The sequence below is a fragment of the Poeciliopsis prolifica genome, unplaced genomic scaffold, assembly GCF_027474105.1.
Source record: "Poeciliopsis prolifica strain line A6 unplaced genomic scaffold, Auburn_PproV2 SCAFFOLD003, whole genome shotgun sequence".
Classification (NCBI taxonomy): Eukaryota; Metazoa; Chordata; class Actinopteri; order Cyprinodontiformes; family Poeciliidae; genus Poeciliopsis; species Poeciliopsis prolifica.
Genome location: NW_026562378.1, coordinates 863,883 through 888,211, shown reverse-complemented (window position 1 = coordinate 888,211; position 24,329 = coordinate 863,883). Strand labels below are relative to the sequence as shown.

The window sequence follows — 24,329 nt, the reverse complement described above, 5'->3', positions numbered from 1 at the left end:
AAACTATAGTAACAAACCCGAAAACTCAAGTAAATACCATTTATTTTTGAAGGATGTTATAGTGTGTTTCCACAATGCCAAGAAGTGAAGACACCAGAAATGATTTAACAGCAATTGCTGATGCTAATCAATCTGATCATTGGCATAAGGTCACTTCCAATTGATCTGAAGAGGTCAGACTGTCTTTCTTTCTTGGTTGTTTTCACAGAAACAGGCAGTAATCATAAGTAAGAAACACTAGAACATTTATGGCCTCAGCTCATTTGCAACGCAAGAAGGACCTTCAACCACATAAAACAGTTTAAAGGCAGTCAAACGGGAAGCGTTGGGGTTGGGTGGTAGACTACAAGCATAACGAGCAGGCTGAAATCCTCAAAATGGTTGTCCTGGGTTTAATTGCTAGGGCAATTTGCCCCCCCTCCCCCCCTCTTTCCTGGCAATTTACTGTCCAGTGAAGGCTAGTAGTGCCAAAAAATCTTTTAACAAAGACAGTAAAACAGCACGACCAGATAAAATATTATATACAACATAAATCTTAAAATGACCTTAAAACCAAGCACAATGAAACAAACGGCATCATAAAACCATCGTGGGCTGCTATTAATCATGTCGAAGGGACTGGTCTTCTGAGAGAAACTGCATCAGTCTTCATGTGAACAAGGCACCAAATCTGCAATCAGTTTCAAGTCCTGATATTAGGAATTCCACAAATTAAGAAAAAGCCGTTTGACCAAAAGAGGTTACTAGACCAACAGATCTCACGCGAGCAAGGCAGAATATTTCTAATTTGTATACTGAACACAGTTTGATAAAGTTTTAAAAAGGTGTCAAAGTTCATCATGTCCAGATTTGTGGGAACATGGCAATGATAAATTCTGACAGATTTTCTGTCCAAAACTTTAATTTCTTGATAAAAGCTCATTCTGACAGGCCCACTGGTTGTTGATATTGCTTGAAACCAGAAACTTAAGTGGGAGAGATTGAATCCGACACAAATAATGAATGACAACTCAAAACAGCAGCGAAGCTAGGAATTATGCTGTTGTAAAACCAAAAACAACTAAAGGAAACAACAGGAAGATCTCTGAAGAAGACACTGACAAAAATGAATGATGTCAGATTTTAACAGTTGCAGTATGTCTCTTTTGTCTTTGGTGAAAGACCATGAGCCTGCTTTTGAATCAGTCTCCTGTCCACTTGCATTCACATAACCATTGAAACTAGACATTGAAGTTATTGAATAATTAGTTTATAAAAAGTTGATTGGTCTTGTCAATCGACAAACAATTAATTGATAATGTGTCTCTTAAAAAAAGTATTCAAATCAAGGAACTGCTGCATTTACTTGTCTTCTACACCCAACACTTAACATGCAAGCAGCAGCAAAATGAACATGTGCCACTTATTTCTGTTGGGTAACCCAAATAGCTACAGATTTCCTCCATGTTGATTGACAAACTGCTTTAAGGATACTTTGATCTCATGCCACAGATGGAGCAAATCAGCTGCTTCCCTTCTTAGTGGGGCGCCCTGACACAGCCAAGTCGGAGGGATAAGCTGCAGAAGAGGCATCCTGATGACAGGCAGGCAGAATCCACAGAGGCTAACTGAGCTGATTTCTGTTATGCTTCAGCAAGAGGTGGAGGATGGCTTGGAGAAACGACAGAAATAGGAACTCCTACACAGTCTCGCTCCGACAACAAGCTGACAGCTCATGGAGCCTGCAGCTGAGTCGTGGGCAGCCAGCGAGCGGTTCCAGGAGCAGAGCCACCTTTAGCTTCTATCAGCAGCGTCTTCATCCACAACATCTGTTTTTCTCATCTCTTAAATTATGATTTATATTCACTGCAACTCACACTGCAAACTAGTGCAAAAACTAAAACGGAATTTGTTGTGATTCATTGTGAAGAATTCACATATTTAGTGAATATAAGTATTTGGTGGACAGATTTACTGACATTTTTGGTGAAAGAAATGCATTAATAAAATTTAATCATTCTGATTTTAAAGTATTATATCATCAGCATGTTTTTTGAGTCTACCCTTTAATTAGAGGACACTGGGTCAAGGGGGGAAAAATCCTACACTGAGAAATGCACAAAGAGAAAATCAGTAAGAACACAATTATTGATGTGAAATATGAATTGATGGGTCATCAAGTCTCCATGACAACCCTTAACAACATATCAACCAATTTGTTTGAGAGAGAAAAAAACATTTTCTGTCCTGCCATTACAAGCATACAAACTGTGGAGTTTGCAAGGACTTCTCTTTGGTCAAATAAGAGTAAGACAAGGCTTTTCAGCAACAGATACTTTGGAACTGCATGGCATAAAACACAGGACAACTTCTAACGTATAGCGGAAGATCTGCTATACTGTGGTTGTGTTTCACAAACGTGAATGTGGCCTGTTGAACGTTGACGTATAGCTAATCAGAAACTGAGGTGATGGGATCATGGAAGGGATTTCAAAATGCAAAGAAGACTAAACTTCCATGGCACACCAGAAATTTCGGTGCACAGCAAATATTTCTTTGTATAGTTTTTTGTCACTGCTAAATAATCCACAAACTGTCACCATTGCTTCTTCCCAGTCGGCAATGTTTGTTTATCCTGTTTGTTTGGTCTGAATAGGTTTTGTGAGATTTTCTATTTGACCTCTGACTGTTGGTAAGTCAGAGAAATTGGTGTGTGTGTGTGGTGTGTTGCCTGACACTGTACAACCAAATTTGTTATACCTAACATTGTTTTTATTGCCATGTGTGTTGTATCTCAGGACTTGAAAATTGTCACACAATTTTAAAATCTTGCCTTGTGAACCAGAAACAGTGGCGTGATTATTCTTAACCCTGGATGTCCAGACGTGACCTTGTGGTCTGTCAGTCAGCCCTCTCTCACTGCAAAGCAAAAGGGGATATTTGGTTGATTTTCAGACATTAGCAGAGGTTCATAAGATCCATAGATAAAATTGGTTTCAGATGTAAAAATTGGCTGATTTCACAAAATTAAGGAGATCTGACCGAATTTATCAATGCAACCCCAAAAATTCACTCTAACCTAGTAGAGAGAATGTTGTCTCTTTGTATGCCTCGACCTTGTGAAGTGTAATTGGAGAAGACTAAGTGTTCTCCTACAGGTGAAAGAGACTGATCGAAGGGCTGCCAGTAGTTGCTAGACAGCTTCTTTTATTAAAAACAATTATTTTTAATCATGTTTCTATTCCCCCAACAGTTTTTTTCTGCAAAATATTTACTATTTTTAAAATCAGGGTTGCTAATAAATCTATCCATTACTCAAACATGAGATATATGTTCTCCAAATACTAAAAGATAAGGAAGCAAAAGAATGTGTAGGGGCAGAGACGTCAGAATCTTCACATCAAAGCGTTCATTCATGCAGATGATGAATGGGAAGCAAGAAACCGAAGAAGTTAAATTTAGTAGCGTGCTGAATATAGGAAAATAAGAAATGCTTTATGTCACATTGATAATACGTCTTCCCTCCATGCTTTAAGAAACCGTCATAGACCTGAAGAGATAACCTCTCAATGTACACAAACAGCAATAAGGTCAATCAGAACTTCATAAACATGTGGTGGATTATCGCCTCAGCTGCTTGATCACCAATCAATGTAAGAAGCGGGTCAGTTGTCCGAGCTGTGGCCGCCCTGCCTGTGATGCGGTGAGGAATCCAGGTCAAGCCCAGAGTAACAGGCTCAGCCAGGGTCAGAGCTGCTGTTTCCATAGCTACCACGCTGGATGCTGCAGGGGAAAAGGCCCTTGGAGGCAGAGAAATCACCACGGCATGAGGAACATGGAGTTGCTGGGTGGATGATGGGAAGGCTTGTTGCCACACGGATCGACACGGAGCCGCAGCCAATCACAGCCCGGCGTGTAAACGATGCATAATGCAACCCCGGGAGAAGCTCATTTTTAATTTGCAAGATGCCCTGAAATATTCAAGTGGAGGAGATGTACGGGTCGGGGGGGGGGTTGTTTATTTCAAGTGCAAAGATTGTAGAAAACTTCTATCAAAATCCAAAACAAACTGGCTCCTCATGAATCAAATGTTGTACGGATTCGCTGCTGTAAGCAAATGTTCACTACCAACAACAAATACTGCACTCACTCACATGGAAATGTCACTTCACAACTTCATGAACTAAAACGCCTTTCTGTGTCACTTAACTTTAGTTTCAACATAGAAGTAAGACCTGGTCTAGAAATACTGTGCAACTTAAGACCAGCTGCGGGAATTCTCAAGTCAAACACTCATAAAGGACAAGTTGATGGACGGAGGTCAATTCAGCTCCAAAACTCACTTATAGCCGTCAGGTATCCAGCTCTCCTCCAGTTCCTCCAGCTCTCCTCCAGCGCTCCGTGGTCACTTCACAGGTTCTCCAAGAGCTGACTAATAACGCAACACACCACAACGACTGTACTTTTCAGAAAATAAAATCAAAATAGGCTACAAATAATAAGCGTCTCTTCCTGCGCCAAAAGTTGTCGGAAAGGTGTCGGTTTAACTCCGACGGGAGCCGCAGGGACAGCGCGCGCGAGCCGGTGATACATCTGCAACTCGCTGCTCGTGTTGATGTAGCATCATGTGGACCCCGCCCCTCCGGCGGGAGGAGGAGGGAGGGAAAACACACACACACACACACACACGCACACACGCTCACACACGCTCAAGCTCAGCTGAAAAACACACAGTATGATGACTTAGGTTAATGGCTCAAACAACAACCCAAAGATATTAGAAATTTTGAAGTAAAACTTTATTTTATCCCAACAAAGCAGCAGACATTCCGCAGGAAGCGAACAGCTGAGACCAGTGGCGGTTCTTGCATGAAAGGCTCCCTGGGTCAGATCCTTCTTCTGCCACCCCAAATACATCAATCATGTCAGTGCAGACAGCAGGCAATGCAACCAAAATCCAATGTGTTTTCCCGCATATGCAACTGATATTCAACATTTTCATGGCAATTTGAATGACTCAATTTATTTTTTTAAACTTATTTTTTCATAGAATAAAGTTATATAAGAATAAAATAAAATTATGACAAAGTCATACAAAAATAAGTAGGAAAAAAATCAATGATAAAGTCATAAATAACGATATGAGTGATAATATAAGAATAAAGTTTGAAGGATGAAATTGCAATATTAACTCAATTCTTCAACAAAATCTCAAGTCCAACTTCCTGCCTGAGCTAAAATGACTAAAAGACAACAAAGCTGTCATGCAGTATAAAAGGTAATTACTAAGGAGACATATTTAAACGTATGGATTGAAGACAGTTAGAATTTTATAGTAAATTTAAAGCTCCTAATATCAATGGACATTTTTTGCTAGTTGTTAAGAAAAGACAAATTACTGGCAAATAAAAATGATTTTCTACAGAGGTAGAAATTACATTAGGGGATAACAGCTGACAATGTAGCATTTTCTGTTGTGTTGAAATTAAAAATAAATGTCAGGATTTATTTTTGATACAAATTGTTATTAATATCCCTTTTTCTATTTATTGCCATAGTTTCTAGCATAGCTGCAAGTCGAAGACTGATTGTTAATTATTCACTTACCCGAACGTAAACAAACCCTATGTGGTTTCTGATCGACCTTTTAGCTGGACACACACACAATGGCAGCACACAAGGAAGGCTGTGCCACATCAGAGATAATGAAGTCAGAGTGTGGATGTCTCCTCAGGGACAAAAACCGTAAGAAAAGAATATTAACAATAATGTAGGAAATGCAGCTCAACTCAAAACTCATTCGATATTTATAGGGCTTCGTTTTATACTTAGGGCCAAGGGGCAGACACAAACTGCCACCCGTTACCCCCTGCAGCTGCAGATGTACATGTTCTAAACATGTGAACATTCAGGAACCACCAGAGTTTGAGTGAATTGTGAGGTTTTACATTAACTAAAGAGACACATTTTCTAAACTGACTCAAAATAAGTGATAATCTTAATTTATAAAATATTTGAAAAAATTATATCAACCCAAAAGAAATGTTGATATATCGGCACAGAAATCTTGTATAAATGTGACAGGCAGAAAAGAGGAACCTTTAACCCCAGTAATAAAGAAAAGACATATTCTAAAGTTTGGAAAATCACCAAATGGCAGATTTTCAGCAGATGCCTCTCAAATCATGAGATGACATTTATTGTGATTTAGCATTATATAAATAAACTGAACTGAACTGAAAAAAGACAAACCATGAACGTGCTCATACCTCCATAACTATATGTGACCTTTCTATAGTAAGCATCAACCCAATAACAGCTGACAGCTTCACCATTTTTAGAGATCAATGTGCAATAAATCTAAGCTATGTGTATCAGAGTTTTGCTGTGTGTGTGTTAGAGTGTGTGCAGTCACATGGGAGATTGGAGAAACACCCTCAGCATCAGCACTATAATTGCTCAGACCTGCAGTTATGAAATGTCCGTTTATGGGAAAAAATGCACCAAAGCTCTTTAGGATTGATTACAAACCTCAAGTGCAAAGTGCTCTAAAGTTCAGAAACAAAACACGCTGCAGTGAAAATGTCTGGATAATAAATATAACCTTATGCCTATTCTGACTTTACCAACACAGTCGGGATGAGTCAGGACTGGAGTCCAGTATAAAACCAAGACCAGATCAAACATCCAGATATTTGAGTCTGCTGGAAAGGAGGGTAGATTGGAGCTGCAGAAATATTGAATATGAATAACTTCATGTACCAACCATTCATGGCAGAGAGTTCAGGCAGCATGCAGAAGGAATGAAGGTCAAAGGTCAGTTGTGACACAAAAACATAACTCCCAAACCTTAAAGTTTGAAAAAAAAAAAAATAGAAGCAAAGCCAGCAATCAAACCTGGTTTGAACTGTGAGAGGAAGTCAAAGAACCAAATAATACTAACAAATGCTTTCTATTTAAAACATCAAAAAAATCACAATTTTTTGTAAGGCTAAATTAAGATCATCCTGTTTCAAATGTTATTTTAGCAGATTTGTTCATGACCCAACAGCTCTGTTAGTACTCCCGATGATCATTGGAACCAGAGTTTAACTACAGCAGCGTTTCTACTGCCTGACTTCCAGCAGCCCTGCTGCGGCTCTGCTTCGGTCCTGCTTCCCTTCAGATATGCTGAATCATTGGTCTGGTATGCCTGCTCAGCCATGGAGCTGCTGCCATGTGACAGATGGAGGACGTAGCGGTGAGGAAGAAAGTACCTTCACTGAGCCGTGTATGTGAGGAGGAAACATAATGACGCCTGGGATTCCTCTGAAGGGGACGCTTCAGGCCCGGAACGAGGCCAGGACTCTCGGTGCTGCTTTAGTGTAATAGGAAATTTGTACTGACTGATTTCTCAGCTGGAATCCATGGGAGACTTCAAATTGGCTTTTGTTGTCTTCCCAAGAACTAAATATTGAGCTTTGAGACTTAATCTTGCTTTGATAAGCAGTTATTTCACTGGACAGGTTACAAAATGCCCATTGTTATTGCATTTCCATTGACCACAGAATTGCACAAATTGACTTTTTGAAAATAAATTTGTGAAATGGAAATTTCAGAGAAACTTTTGTCTTTTGCTATGTTTCAGCGTCAAGATGAGGTGTTCTTTTTTTGACAATCAAAATTGGTTCATTTTGCAAAACTGCAACGGAAACACTTTTTCTGCATCACACGAGTCACATGATCAACACATCACGTTGCTACTGGCAGAAACAAAGAAGAATAAGACAGGAAGTAGTCGGAGGATGATGGCACAGCATGTTTTGTAATGACTGATCATATGAACAAGCATATTCATACAAATATATTTTTATACATTTGTATGAAAAAAAATTGAAACGCATTTCTTCATGTAATTGCCTTTCTAATTTATAGAAATACTTCAATTCTGGAATTGTTTTTTTTTATGTTAGTGGAATATCCACCAGAATTTGTCTACATTTGGAATGAAAACACAGCAACTGCACCACTGTTTGAGGACGCTAATTACAAATATATAGGTTACAGTCCACAACTTTAATTACATTTAAATAGTAATTTAAATGTATGTTTAATATGTTTTTTAGTTAAACATATTCTTTTAACAATATGTAAAACAATATTAGTAAAAGAATATTCTGTTTGTTAGTTTGTCTCCAACAGTAAATTCTCAGAGAACTTTGATCCAAGTTATCTGAAACTTGGATCCCCATTATGGAGAAATTTTGAGGTACTTTGTTGTGAGGTATTTTTTGCTGAACACACAAGCTTGTGCCACATGAAAGATGTTGAGGAACTTGTCAAAAAGAAAGTGCCATTCAAAATGTGATATATGACCAGAGGCACTGAAGTTTTCATACTTTTTATGCAATATGGTTCAAGCTCTCCTTTTACTATCCCCAATCATCAGCCTCCTGATCCAACATGATTATCTAAACCTAATCCTAAAGCAATCAACCAATAAATGACCAGTAAATCTGGAGATTAAAGACTTAACAGACTCATGTTGCTATCATGCAGTAATGCTAGCAGTACTATGATATAGATGGTAAACAACTCAAAGATTGTAATACATAATTTTTCTCCTTATGTCATAATCTGCAATTGCTTGGATTCTTAGTTTCATTTGTGTTTGTTAATATCCTGATCATTTGTTTATTGTTTATTTCCTGACCGTTTTGGGTTAGATCATGTGTCATTTTATTTAGTTGTATTTGTGATTAGCTCTTCTGGTTTCTTTGACTTTTCCCTCCTCAGAATATATCTATGCTCTCCACTGGCTCCTCACTCTGTTGCCATTCATTGTTTCCTGGATCCTGGATTGTAAATTAGTTTTGCCCTGCTGCTTCCTGCCTGGCTCTGTTTTTGTATGTTGTCTTTTTTCCTCCTGTAAATCCACTCGTTACGACACTTGACCTGGGTTTGGAAAGACAAAAACTAAAAGTTGCTTTAGGTGTTTATTGACCACTGTTTTTGGTTAACATGTACTTTTTTAAAATAAAATGTGCAGAAATTAGGCCATTGGACATATGAATGAGCCCCTTCAATGAGGATGGATGGATGAACACATAGATGGGGATGAATGTTTAATTCCTTTTCTTTTCTGTTGGATTCAAAGCTTCTTCATGAAGCAATCTGGACATGATTGTTCCTGCTTTTTGTGTCATGGATCCTAAAATGCCCCTTTTCACAGTGGAAAAGAGGCAAAAGATGATGAGGACCAGCTAAAATCAGAATCAGGATGTCAGTCTCAAAGTCGCTGTGGGCGTTTATTGCATCATTTATCATGACAAATTTCTAAACATAAGAATTTTCATTCATCATTTTCACATCAAACTCCAATAAATGATTCTAAGCTCGCCAAAACTGTCTATATTTATTGGATAAGAGTTTTATCCACTGTTTGTTCAATAAGAATATTAATCAATTAAAAACAATATGAAATCCAGTTGCTGTACTTAGTTATGCAAATTACACTTCTTTATGAAGCTGGAGTTCTAAAGATGCATGATAAACATTTTTGAAGAGCAATATTTGTATTTGTGGAGATTTATGCAGTCACACACATACAGTTACCTAAGTAAGAATGAATAAATAGTTCTTTTATGGTTATCACAACAGTACCACAAAATATCATGACCAAGTCAGTGGTGTCCAAACCTGTCAAGTTGAAAACACTCAGGGATCACAGTTTATTTATTTATTTATTTTTCAATGAATATGTGCAGTGCTTTTTTGGTATTTTTTTTTCTTTTTACCTGCTCAGCAACAAAGAACATTGAAACCAAAAGGTCTGAAAAAGGATCTCAAAGTTGTACAGTTTCCTAACTTGTGGATCAAGATATCAAGTTTAGTTTTTTCCTAGCAATAAAAAAATTAAAACTGTCTTTGAAAACCCTTGACTGTATTTAGTTCACTTTAACTATTAGGTGTGATTAAGTCTGTTTTCAAGTGAAAACGCCGCTGAAGACTTTTGGCCCTGCTTACTATAACATTAAAATGGAAGCAAACAAAAACGATGACTTGTTTTGTACCTAAAATGTATCATTTAAGACAAAAATTGGTCATTGAAAATGTCATACAAAGAAAAAAACAAAAAGTCTTGATCTGCAACAGCCCCATTTGTTAGATTCCATACAGGGGCCACACAAAAGGACAAAGGACCTCAACAAGGACCTCACCTGGTCCCCAGGCCATAGTTTTGACACCTTGCTTTACGTCTACATGTCCCACCCTGACCTCATGTCACAGTAAACCAAAAATTTGTTCAAACCAGAAAAAGCCTGAGTCCTGCATCCATAGAGATGATTGTTGTTTCAGGATGACGATGGAAAGTTTCAAAAACGGGAGAAAAGGCAAATTTATGAAATAAAAATCTGACTATTTTTATTGTGGATGTTGACCTCATGTTCTTACTTCCACAAGGTGAGCTGGAGTCCCACAAGACTTGCAGTCTGGCACTGATGGAAGGTTTCCACTTGAGCTCTAGCGGCAGTCAGGAAGCAGCGCTCCAGATTCAGCAGACTGATCTTTGCAGCTGCAGTCATCCTCCCCTCAGTACGCCCCCCACCTCTCTGCCTCTCTGTCCGCTCTCTGGGCTTAAGCGTTTGCTTTAATTACATCGGCCACAGGGACTAAAGCACTTCTGCGTGTGATGGAGCCCATGCTATGCTGTTTCTGTTCTCACTGTGTGTTTTGTAAAATAACAAATATCTGAAATGAACTGAGTCCTGGGTGGTCTAAGTTTCTCTTCCATGCAGCCCGTAGTGATCAGCAGGGCTCACCGTGTGCAACAAATTGCTTTTACTCAGCTCTGGAAGGATTTAGGTCAGCACATGAAACATTCATAAAAAGATACTTAATGTGTAAATGGCTGACAGCTTATGTCAAGTAGTCTCCCCCCACGGTGGAGTGCAGTTGCTGGGTAGATCTCCGCTTCTTCGTCGACAGGGAAGTTTTATGATCGGATATTTACAGACGTGAGGATAGACTCCCAGGCTGTCAAAACCCTGACAGGATGGAAACAAAATAGCTGCACATCTATGTGAACACACTCAGACAGTTTCAAAATCAGCAGGATGTGGCAAAGGTAAAGGACTCAAGCACCCGACCCGGCTGACACACACAACCATCACGGGTTCGAGTGCCGGCCGGTCCGGTTGACCTTTGCTCCATGTCTTAAATTAAGGCCACTGGAGCCGAAAAACATTATTTAGACAAAAATCAATAGCAGTATGAATGATTGCAATGACATTGTGGTTGAGGGTAATGGAAAGAAGGAACCAGCAGCACATATTTCTCTAAGTCTTTACTGACTTATTTTTAACTCTGCCTGTATGATTGACAGATTGTGCAAATCTGAGCAGCATTTGCAACATGTCGACAGTAGACACTGATATTGTTGCAGTGGAGGCCGCAGACTGTTGTCGGTGTTGGAGGAGGGGAAGCCATTTTGGGGGGCCGTGTTGGGGGCGCCGTGTTGGGGGGGCCGTGTTGGGGGCGCCGTGTTGGGGGGGCTGTGTTGGGGGCGCCGTGTTGGGGGGGTTGTGTTGGGGAATGGGTTCATTCAGTTTCTCTATTTCTCTCACTGCAGCAGTTAAATCCCATCTCTTCTGGCTAACATCTTGTCTGCATTTAGTTTTCCTCTCTTCTCTAAAAGAAAAAGCATTATAAAACTGTCACAATGGCGGGTGTTTGGGTTTCATTTCTCTCTTCTGTGTTTATATTTATGCTTTGATTATTATTGTGGCTTGTATCAGTTTAGGTTTATGTTCGTGTTAGTGATGGGTTTCCATTAAAAAATGTTTATTGATTTCAATGAATCATATTTAGTCAAAAACTGTCCAAACTGACAAAATAAGCATTTTCAATTCAAAACCCTTTTTGCTGCCCCAATTATTGAATAAAAGGACACATGAGATCAAAAACAAAAATATCTGATGTTTAATATGGATGCTAACATTTACGTGACAGCAGGTGATAGGTATTTTATTAACTTACATACAAAAGAACCACAGATAAAGTTTATTAGTTATCAGGCAGTATTTTGCGCAAAAGAGGGAAGACACAGAGAGACCCAGCGTTTTGCCTTTTTATTAACTCAATGAAGCAAGTGAGTGGAAAGTGGGAAAGAAATAAATCAAAGAAGGGGTCATTCTGATAACAAGGAAAAAGGAACACAGAAACTAAATTCTATATCCAAACAGTTTTATGATCAAGGAGTATCTCTGAAAGTTCTCCTGCAAAAACATGTTTGAGTTTAAAGTTATGTCTCACACACACTAAACTGACCTTTAAATGATAAACTAATAATAATATAACTACTAATGTAAGAGTGATAACAAAACATAATACTTGTAACAGCAGACACACCCACACAAAGCTAAACTGAGGTCAAATCAACTCAGTGTGATTCAGCATGCTGTCATGTTCCGTGTTTTCTGTGTATTTATGTTGAGTTTTGTGTCTCTGAGTCTCCTCATTGTCCTGTCGTCCCCTTTATTGCTCCCAGGTGTGTCTCGTCTTTGTGATTACCCTCTGTGTCCTCTGTTCCTCGTCTCATTTTGCTGTAAGTCGCCTCTACGTTTGTATCCATTTGTTCACCCTGTTTGCTACCGACATGAGGGCTGGTCTCCGCTCAGCCGTGCTGCCAGGTGTTTTGGATTGTGTTGTTTCTGGACTGTTTTGTCATTAAATCATCATCATTCATCATATCCTGGGTCTCCAAGCGTCTGCCTCACCACCACCACAATATTGTCTTTTTCCATTGTTAAAGCAACCCATAAAACCAAACCGTACCGCACTATTTCTGGGCCCCCTTCAGTGGCAGGTCCATAGAACAAAGGTACAGTACAGCACAAGACAATATAGTACAGTAAGGTACAGTATGGTATGATATGGTTAAAACAGAGTGGCTGGCATCATAATATAGCCCGTGTTAGGGGAAAAATAACGTCACTGCTTGCAATAAGCATGTGCTAAACTACTGAATCACTTTTTTTTCGTTGGACTAGTTTGACGCAATGTTAGGTGTCATACTGTGCCATGCCGCTGAGTGGAAACAAAGCATAATGCTGGATTCTGACCCCGGCCTTGGGTTGAATGGTTGTGCATCCAACTCAAGGATAAGTTGGATGATACTGAGCATTAAATTCACTCTAGAAATGTGTCTGAGCAAAGTGTGGAATCCCACGCATTGGGAGGAGCCTCTTGATTTTTGCCTTGATTTTCCTCTGCTGGTCTCTATCTGCAATGACAAATGAAATATATAGAGAATTTTGGCTTTATTTACTAAAAAGCAAGACATCTTTGTTGGGTGCCTCTGCACCATGTTTGAATTCACCAGATAATTCAGAGATGTTATGAGTTTCACAACTTAGCCACTTGCTGACGAAGGTCACTATCAGCTGTGCTTTGGTCTCAGTCAAGCCCAGGTTCACCTGCCAGGACACCAACTACAGCCCAATGTGTCATATAGCAGAGTCTCTCTGATTGGTTGATATTCAATCCAGCAGCAGTTGCGATGGACACCCGTGAAGCGAAGTCAAAAAGTGCGGCACCAGATGCACCATGAGGCTTCACGATACACCTGTAAACCAGATGCTCAAATCACTCAAATCTCGACACAGCATAAGTGACGAAGAGTTATTCACTTCAGGTAAGATACTGATTTGTCAGACTCTTAACATATCCACACTTTGCACACAACTCTCTGTCCCTGCTTCATTAGCTTTTTAGAGAGGATTAATGGAAGATTAACCTTTGGAACAAAACACAGGTGCCCATGACACAACTGAAGGACATTTTCTTTCACATTTCTTGATATTTCGATGTGCTTTGCCTTTGTGTGCAGAAATAAAACCCTTATTGCTCTATTTCTTTGCTTCTGCTGCTCCGAATCACATGACAGCCTCCTGCATAATAGTGCTTGTGTCCTCTAGTTAGATTGGTCCAAGGTGATGTCATGCTTTGTCGTGCTCTCTGTGATTCACCCCAGGGTGCTGTAGTCAGTGGGACCCAGGGACGTCTCTGCAGAGAGCATAACAACGCAGGAGATGACTCGGCAGAAAATATGGAGATATGATTTGAAAACGCCTCTGAGCCACTCAATCTTAGCTAAGTAATTTAAAAAATCAATGCCACCAAGACTCAAGGGTAAAATCTATACACAGCAGCATCTATAGGGATATATAAGGAGTCTTGCTTGAAATGGCTTCATGTTAATGCCTTTATCACTGCAGCTCGTCTTTTGAAACAAAAACAAGATGGGAGAAATTGAGGGGCCTGCAGCATGATGTCTAAAAATACAGTATGAGGATCCAGGAGCTGAGAGAAATAAGGCATTGGCTCATTCTTTTTATCCACATCTGACTAGATTTAATTTCAAAATATCCCTATGTTCATTTAACATGCCTGTAGAGTGGTCAGGCAGCAATCGCAAACCCTGGAGCAGGCTGCTGAGTAATCCAGCCTCCAGTGAATGTGCATCCTCACTCAGTGGGAAGTTCGACCTTGCACACTCCATTTGTCCCTGTCCCATATGAGAGATCTGCTGCTTGCGGTACCAGGGCAGCTGTGACAGTCACCTCACTTATTTATCCCATCTGCAGAGTGGAGCCCTCTGGTGGCGACCATCACTGACTGTTTCACTTATACTTTTTTGACCCTGTTTTGCTGCATTTACTTTTGTTCCCTTAAAAGATATTACAGTTTGAGTTTGTTCAGTCTTGTCTACAAAAAGACTCAGTTCCTTAGTTTTTAACTGGTTTTCAGATTGTTTTTTAAGTCAAGGTTTTTGTTTTAAATTGAATAAACCTGGTTAAAATGTTTGAGATTAATATTCTACTGCACAGCAGAACCTAAGGGATTTTTCCATGCAGACTCTGTTGGATTGGAGACCAAAAATCACAACATTTGTTATATTTTCAGCTGATGTGGTTCCCTTTAGAAACTGCACTACAAGCCAAACCCTTCAACAACCTGTTCACCTCCACAGCTGTGGTAGTGCTATACAAACATTTGTTTTGGTTGTACTTACCCAGAATGCCCTGCACTATAGTCTGCTTCCTGCTTTTGGAGTGCTATCTGGTCTACTTGGTGTTCACATATACTTTGAAACCTCAAAAGATTTCTCTTCAACAAAATGAGACCCTGGTTTGTTGGCGGACTAGCGGTGGCACAGCCAATCAGAGTCGAGGAGGGATCATTGCGCCCAAGTATTTCAGCTTCTTGTTGCGTTTGCATTAAATACTAGAAACAATGTCTTAAGCTTACAAAATTCAACAACATTTTAACTCAATAACCTCTCTTCCCCTGATTTTCTAGTTCTTGTTCTTCTCTCCCTTATTTATCACAGGATATTATATCCACAAAGTAAAAACTCTGTGTTGAGTAGTCTGCTTCCAGACTAATCTATGTTTGAAGAGTCTTAAGGTACTGAAAAATTGGATCACATGAAACTGTGCAAAGAACAAGTCAGTCCGTCTAATTTATATCAGCTGCAGATTGGACACCAACCACTTTTCTCGATTAAATGTTCTTTGAAGAAGAATTTATAAATCACAAATGCTCAGCCTTGGCACGATGCCCACCAGCCTCTGCAAGGCTATTGCTTGTCAAACCAATGCTAACGCCAGCATATATGTGATAATAGACAGATAATAAAGTGCTCCCATATGTCCTCATGTTAAATTCAATGTTAGCTTTACCCTACTTCTGCCATTGGATGTCAAAGGAAGAAGGCAAATCCAGAGGTTAACCAGCCGAGTCATGCTAGTCACTAGCCTCTCCAAAGTTAATGCAAGTTGTGTCCTAATTTGCTAGCGATGGCTGTTATTAGTCATCAGTAACCAGCTTTAGAAAGGATACAGCCTCTTTCCAGAAGCAAGTACAGACCATTGGATGTGAAATAGTTTTAATATTGACACAAACAGCACTCCATGGCCAGCCACTGGCCCCTACAGTCTAAAAGAGCAACAGCAATAACTGAAGCACAGAAATATTCACATTCATTGTATATTAGCTTGTAAACACGTCACTTCCCACATTGCATTTTCTTTGAAGTTTCATGTGCTTTATGAATCTATGAATAGAGCACATATTCAGTAGCTCCAAGTTATTCCACAAATAACACAAATGAGCTCCATTCCACAGAAAATCTGCTAATCGGTGAATGTGTGAACAGGATTCCACCGAAATTGAAATTCTAGCTTTTCAGTCCACTCAGGACCTCTTCAGTATTGTTTCCACGCAATTTTGGGTTATCAAGAAACTTACTGGTGTTCTTAATTACCCAGAACCCGAGCATTGCTCTAAATAAAAAGGTTCTGGGAGTTGAGATAAGCCCCTACTAAGAACTGGCGTGAATTAAAAACATGGAGGAAGAGGCTGCAGCAACAGATAGAATCCCTGTTCTATGAGCTTCAGGACCCAGATTCTGCTTAACCGCTGCCACATGCTGCAATCCTGCAGAGACAGAGATGTGCTGTGTTAGTCAAATACATTTTCTTTTGTTTCTTCTTTCCAATCTATCAGAACACCTTTTATGAGCTGGGCTGTGTGCTGCATGTGTCTATGGAGACAGTTCGCACATACTCCTTGGTGGGTCTAAGCATGCATGTCGGCGTGAGCAGCCAGGTGCTGGGTCTTCTGTTCTCACAGTTCGCTCACAGCTCTGAATTCGGAATGAGACAAAGTGTCTTATCAACAGGCTCCCCGATTGATAAAACATAAGGCAAGCAAAATAAAAGGAATCCCAGCCTCATGCACCTTTTCTCATTTGACTGATAGAGAGGACTGAACTGAAGGCTATGTGCAGCTGAGAGGGGAAAGTGGAGGTGGAGGTGGAGGTGCAGCTTGCAGCGGTCGTACGATAAGAGCCTCTGATGTTAGCAGCATGTCAGAAAAGAACAACAGCGCCCACTTTAAAAAGGACAAGAGGCTCTCACAGGCTGCAGGCAACAGGGCAACAGCAAGAGCTAAGGGGAGCCTCAGCAGGCCGGCATGTTGTTCAGAGAAACAGAAAATGAACAGTCGTAATTTCCCTTCTTTCATGTTCTGGCAACTACATTTTTTAATCCTGAGTAGGCAGAACTGATAACTGACCTACCCAGTCTTTACTCAGATCAAATCATTTTGGTAAAAAGACAAAACAATGATTTTGTAAAAAGAAAACAAAAAAAAATCCATTGTGATTCTAACAGATTATGAAAGCTGAGATAATCAGTTTTTGTCTCAAAAGAACATCTTCGTTTATGATGAAAAGGTTTATCCTGAGCCTGACTGTGACTATATATATATATATATATATATATATATATATATATATATATATATATATATATATATATAATATATATATATATATATATATATATATATATATATATATATATATATATATATATCTGACTGGATGGCTCAATACATAAGGCATCAGTATATCACCCGAGAGGGCAGGGTTCGAATCCAGTCTGGGTCCTTAGGCAAGACCCTTCAAGCTACTGCCTACCTCATACCATGAGAGATACTAACACACCAACCTGTGCATGGCTTGGATTGATTACAAGAAAGCCTATGACTCAATGCTGCATACTTGGATCATTGAATGCCTACAGATGTATAACATCAACAGGATTCTGAGAGCCTTCATTGCAAACTCTATGAAGCTGTGGAAAACCACCCTTGAAGCCAACTGCAAACCACTTGCACAAGTGTCCATCAAATGTGGCATATACCAAGGAGATGCTCTGTCCCCGCTACTGTTCTGCATAGGCCTGAACCCCCTCAGCCAAATTATCAACAAGACTGGCTACGGATACCGACTCAAAAATGGGGCCAATATCAGTCACCTCCTCTACATGGATGACATCAAGCTGTACGCCAAGAGTGAGCGAGACATCGACTCACTGATCCACACCACCAGGATCTACAGCACTGACATTGGGATGTCATTCGGACTAGAGAAGTGTGGTCGGCTGATCACAAAGAGGGGGAAGGTGATCCGCACAGAAGGAGTCTCACTCCCACAAGGAACAATAGCAGACATAGAGGACAGTTACAAGTACCTAGGTATACCACAAGCAAATGGCAACCTCGATGAGGCCACAAGGAAAGGAGCCACAGCTAAATACCTCCAACGAATAATTGGATAATTTTATTTTTTCATATATATATATATATATAAATAAATAAAATTCCCTTCTCACCCACCGCGGGTGGTTCTTATCCTCTGAGCTCGGGTCCTCTACCAGAGGCCTGGGAGCTTGAGGGTTCTGCGCAGTATCTTGGCTGTGCTAAGGACTGCACATTTCTGGAATGAGATGTCTGATGTTGTTCCTGGGATCTGTTGTAGCCACTGCTCCAGTTTGGGGGTTACTGCCCCGAGGGCCCCGATGACCACAGGCACCACTGTGGTCTTCACCTTCCAGGCCCTCTCCAGTTCCTCCCTGAGGCCCTGGTATTTCTCTAGTTTCTCGTGCTCCTTTTTCCTGATATTGCAATCACTTGGTATTGCTACATCTAACACAACGGCTTTCCTCTGATGTTTATCCACTACGACAATGTCTGGTTGGTTCGCCATTACCATTTTGTCTGTCTGGATCTGGAAGTCCCACAGGATCTTAGCTCTGGCGTTCTCCACCACCTTTGGGGGTGTTTCCCACTTTGATCTCAGGGTTTCCAGTCCATATTCTGCACAGATGTTTCTGTACACTATGCCTGCCACTTGGTTATGTCGCTCCATGTACGCTTTCCCTGCCAGTATCTTGCACCCTGCTGTGATGTGCTGGACTGTCTCAGGGGCCTCCTTGCACAACCTACACCTTGGGTCTTGTCTGGTGTGGTAGATCTGGGCCTCTATTGCTCTGGTGTTTAGGGCCTGTTCCTGGGCGGCTAGGATGAGGGCCTCTGTGCTGTCCTTGAGTCCAGCTTTTTCCAGCCATTGGTAGGATTTACTGATATCAGCCACTTGGGTTATTTGCTGGTGGTACATCCCATGTAGGGGCTTGTCCTCCCATGTTGGTATCTCTGGCACCTCAACCTCCGTTCCCTGTTGTCTGAGACATTCACTGAGCACATTGTCTGTTGAGGCTTTGTCCCTGATGTATTTATGGATCTTAGTTGTTTTGTCCTGGACAGTGGTTCTCACACTCACTAGTCCTCTGCCTCCGTCCTTGCGGCTCGTGTACAGTCCCAGGGTGCTGGATTTGGGATGGAACCCTCCATGCATGGTTAGTAGCTTTCTAGTCTTAATATCTGTGGCTTTTATCTCCTCCTTTGGCCAGCTAATTATTCCAGCAGGGTATCTTATTACTGGCAGGGCATAGCTGTTTATCGCACGGATTTTGTTCTTGCCATTGAGCTGGCTTCTCAGGACTTGCCTTATTCGTTGGAGGTATTTTGCTGTGGCCCCTTTCCTTGTGGCCTCATCGAGGTTGCCATATAGGTTGCCATATATATATATATATATGCTTTTTTGAAAGGAAATCATCACTCTATTAACCATTTTGTTCATTTGAATTGTTACCAAAGGAGACTAAAGAATTTCTCAAACATGTATGAAAGAATAAAGTAACACTCATATTTTTTATTAGAAAAATAATAACATGATGTAAAGTTAAAAAAAGAAGTTATTTTTACCCTTTAAGAGGTAAATGGGTTTTTGTGGAAAGGATTTGTCATTATCTTACCCTCAGCAGTCAGTTGACGCAGAGCAGACAATGACTGTGCTTCAATCAACATTTTTTTTTATTTGCATTTTGAATCAATGCATTGAAAAGGTTGATCAAAATTATATATATATCTTCCTCAATTTTGTACAAAAGTTTTATGCTCACTTGAGGTGGTTGTTGGCTTTTCCAAAACAGAGTTAAGGTGCCAAAGGGTTGATGGAAACATTTGCAGAATAAGTTGTGACGAAGAAAACTTTACCATCTATTGGTAGGTATTTTGCCTTATAAAAGATATGAAACTTAGAAACTTTAAATGTCCAAGTATTGTAATCCATGACTTTGTAATATTTATATTGAGAGATCATATGAAATTTTTGTCAGGGCTACTATGCAGCTGATTCCCTTGACATCAGAGATCTGTTGTTGCCACTTTAATCCCTATTGATGGACATGATTCTTCAAGCAGTGAATTCAGTCAAAACAGGGTTGATGTGTTAGCATCAAGTGTGATGGGATGGGAGAGCAGGGGAGGAGCGGGACGACCCGCTGCAGAGCATCCTGATGCGGATGGACGACACTGACATGGGAACTGTGGGCTGGTGGGTGGACATTAGGCCTAAAACGATTACACCCTTCTGATGTTGACTCAGAGCTTCTCAGACAGAAATGAACACAGTTTCATAACCATAACAACCCTGAGAACACGACAAGCCCTGAGGAGGAGCGAGAGCTCGAACACGCAGCCAGCGTCAGTCAGCCGCTGGCAGAAGAACTAGAGGATCCATCCTGTAGGCCATGGGTGTCAAACTCCAGTCTTCGAGGGCCACTGTCGTGCAGTTTTTTGATGTGCCACAGGTACAAAACACAAGAATGAAATGGCTTAATTACCTCATCCTTGTTCTCCAGAGCCTTGCTAATGACCTAATTATTCTATTATGTGCCTCTGCTGCATAATTATTCTATATAGCAGAGGCACATCTAAAAGTTGCAGGACACTGGCCCTCGAGGACTGGATGTTGACACCCCTGCTGTAGACTAACTGAGATGGATCTGCTCCATCTCAGTTAGGCGGGGCATTGTGTATGAACATTCATTTCAAATCATGCCACAAACTCTTAATTGGATTTAGGCCATTATAGATGCTTTGATCTAAACCATTGCTTGGTAACTGGTCATGTTTCAGGTCGCTAGCTTTCTTCCATGTTCAGCCTTTGGGATTCAGTTCTGGCCTCATCTAACCAGAGCGGTTGGTGTACTCTACAGAGCTTTTGGCAAACTTTGCAAGATTCTTCTTACTATTTTGGTTTTTCCACAACTCATATTCTCAAAGTATCCTATGACTGAAAGTAGCTTCTGCTGGGGTGCTGTGGTGGTGCGGGGTCCAGGCGTGGCCCACGTGGGGAGGCCTACGTCCTCGGCACCACTGTCACAGGTTCGAGACCCGTTGGGGAGGCCTTTGCTGTATTTTTTTTCCTCTCTCATTGCCCACTTTCCTGTCTGACCGCTTTCAAATGGAGGCCACTTCAGCCAATAAAAACTAAAAAAAACAACAAAAAAAACTCCAGTTTTTAGTGACGTCACTATGTTGCTGTTGGTAAATTGTCCCAGAAATTATTGTTGAAAATCATCATATTGTTAATTTGAGGCCATTTTCAAGTAATAAATTGATAATGGCATAATAAAGTAGGAACACATTCTCAGAGGATGAACATTTAACACAAACAGGAAGAAACTTTGAATATCCAAAATAAATGAGGAAAACAACAGAAACAACAAATTAATAATGAAATATGTAAAGAAAACATGTGTGAATACATTTTTGTCCTTCAAAAAATCCTTATTGAGACTGAAGAACCAGATTGAAGACTTTTGCCATCCAGCTTTTGGTAGAAAGAGAGAAAAGAGAAAAACAATAAATCAAATAAATGAAAATTATTTAGCTTTTTGTAAACTATCAAATGATTCACTGATTTATTGCTGTCAATCCGAATTGACAACAGATCCTATCAATTCACACAAAAAAAAAAAAACTAAACACCTCTACATTTATCAGCACTCCAGAGCTTTTAATAAAGCTCCTGGGCTGCCAAGCAACAGAAAACACCTTCCCAATAACGTCCAGCTGAAATGGGGATCCCACCTCAACACTAAAGGCCGACGCCAAGGCCTGAACCGAACCGGCATTTTACTTGGAATGGCTTACGACTGCTGCTGGGAAGAGGTGAAAAAAAGTGGAGCAGACAGATGAGCACCATGTCGCCTCACAGTTGGAAAGCCTGGCACTGCCTTCTGCCATTTGGATCACCATGGAAACAGCTAAATACACCAGCAGCAGCAGCAGCAGCAGCGCTGGTCCAGCTTTAAGTAAAGGGAACATGTGAAAGGAAAATTCAAAGCAAAAACATCTAATGAAAAATAATTAGATTTAAGGAATAATAATGTTGTTTTACAGATTGCGTCACAGACTTGGCACCGTGATGGAAGTATGGCAGAATGCACACAGTCCCAGAAATGCCCACGTGATGCTCAGTGACATTTTTATTATGGTGGTGGGTGAAGGGGTGTGGGGCGGGTGTTCCTGGAAGGCCCTGCAGCGCAGCGCAAAAACACGCACATGACGACGCATGTTGCACACAGTATCAGCGGGATCACCGAGCACGCGACCACGCACACGTGATTCACCGGCATCAAACGGAAAAAGAACAACAAAGAAAAAGAGGGAAAAAAAACACAGACTCCCAGCCGGCGCCCTCCTCTTATCCTCTTACCTGGACCGTGGGCTTCTCCCGAGCGGACCTCGGTGATGCTGCTCGGGTCACTCTGAGATCTTCCGCGCTGCACCACGCATTCATCATCCAGCCCGTCGGATGGTGATGCTGTTGATGATGAGGATAATGCCATGGTTGGAGAAAGAAGAAGGGGGGAAAAAGCTTGAGCCGTGATCTCCGTCAACAGCCAACCAACCGGCCAAGGTCAGCGGCATCAAGTGGTAGGCGCTGATTTCATGCGCTGATTTCATGCGCTGATTTCATGCGCTGCGCTCCGCTGCTGCAGCTGCGGCTCCCCGGTCAGCAGCAGCCACCAGCGGGAAATCCATTCCGAGCGCAGCGTTATAGAGGGTCGACGGTGCCAAAAAACACGTGATCCCTCCACACCCCCCAAAGAGCCCTGTCAACCTTTTCTCATGATTTTTCTCAACTCACAGTTGAGTTAGATGGAGCGTGAAAGAGGACTGTTTCTTGAAACAGATTTGATAATTAGCAGCAATGATTGTTTGTGTGTGGGTTTTTTTCTCAGTGATTTTACCTTAGAAGAAATAAAATGAGGGCTTTTTTTAAAGGTAGCCTAAGTTTATTTACATAGCTTACATCACAGTACTGCAACAGCGTATTGGGAACATAAAAGGTAGAAAGAAAGAGGAAATTTTCAGAAAAAAAGAAAAAAAATTCTGAAATTTTCCAGAAAAAGCAAGAACATTTCTGAGCAAACGACATTTCTATTGTCCCTTTTATTTTAGATCCTCCAGTTTTAAGCTGGAGGACAGCAGCTGACATCAACAGCAGGTTGATGCTCAGTTTTGATTTTCTTTTTAAATAAATATTTTATGCCATTGTCATTGTGGTGGACATTCTAATGCATCCCACAGGTGTTCTGTTTGGCTGAGGTCAGGATTCTGAACAGGCCAGACACCTTCATCCACACCATACTCTCCAGCCATGTCTTTATGGACCTTGCTTTGTGCTCTGGTGCACAGTCATGTTGGAAGATGAAGGGGTCAGCTCCAAACTGTTCCCGCAAAGTGTGGAGCATGGGATTGTCCAAAATGTCTTGATATGCTGAAGCATTCAAAGTTCCTTCACTGGAACTAAGGAGCCAAGCCCAGCTCCTGAAAAATAACCCTAACCCATTATCCCCCCTCCACCAAACTTTACACTTAGCACAATGCAGTCAGACAAGTACCGTTGTCCTGGCAACCACCAAATCCAGACTCATCCATCAGATTTCCAGATGGAGAACCATGATACGTTGCTCCAGAGAAGGCACCTCTACTGCTATGAAGTCCAATGGCAGCGTGCTTTACACTGCATCCAATGCTTTGCATTGCACTAGGTGCTATACAGCTTGGATGCAACTGGTCACCATGGAAACCCACTCTCTGCACACTGTTACTGAGCTAATCTGAAGCCCACGTGAAGTTTGGAGGTCTGTGGAGATGCAGTCTGCAGAAACTTTGCTCTATGTGCTTCAGTGTCTGCTGACCTCATTCCATCTGTTTACATGGCCTACCACTTCATGGCTGAGTTGCTGTTGTTCCCAAACACTTCCATTTTCTTATAATACAGCTGACAATTGACTGGAATATTTAGGAGCGAGAAAAATTCTCGACTAGATTTGTTGCACAGGTGACATCCAATCCATGCTGGAATTCACTGAGTTCCTGAAAACAACCCAGTCTTTCACAAATGTTTGTAAAAACAGTCAGCATGCCTACGTTCTTCATTTTATACACCCCTGGCCATGGAAGTGATTGGAACACCTGAGACCTAATTAGGATGCCTTTGACAATATAGTGTATATAACTAAGACTTGGATGCATGTTTTCAAAAAGTATTTTTTGAAACATGCAGAATTTCCCTTTGCTTTGCAATCATGCACAGCTTT

At 40.9% G+C, this 24,329-nt stretch overlaps 1 protein-coding gene across 3 annotated transcripts in view; it reads right to left on the bottom strand.

Annotated features, from left to right (window-relative positions):
* The window catches only part of phactr3b (phosphatase and actin regulator 3b), a 48,802-nt gene extending 26,061 nt beyond the window's left edge, over positions 1 to 22,741 (bottom strand). For 2 of the 3 annotated variants that reach the window (XM_055027060.1, XM_055027059.1), the window contains exon 1: positions 4,323 to 4,583. Coding sequence is in view for 1 of the 3 variants with exons in the window: in XM_055027058.1 (XP_054883033.1) it covers positions 22,436 to 22,568 (133 nt within the window). In the remaining 2 variants the exon portion in view is untranslated. Of the gene's footprint in view, positions 1 to 4,322; positions 4,584 to 22,435 lie in introns of those variants that run through there. The other variant, XM_055027058.1, reaches the window with a different exon arrangement.
* Positions 22,742 to 24,329: the final 1,588 nt, after the last annotated feature.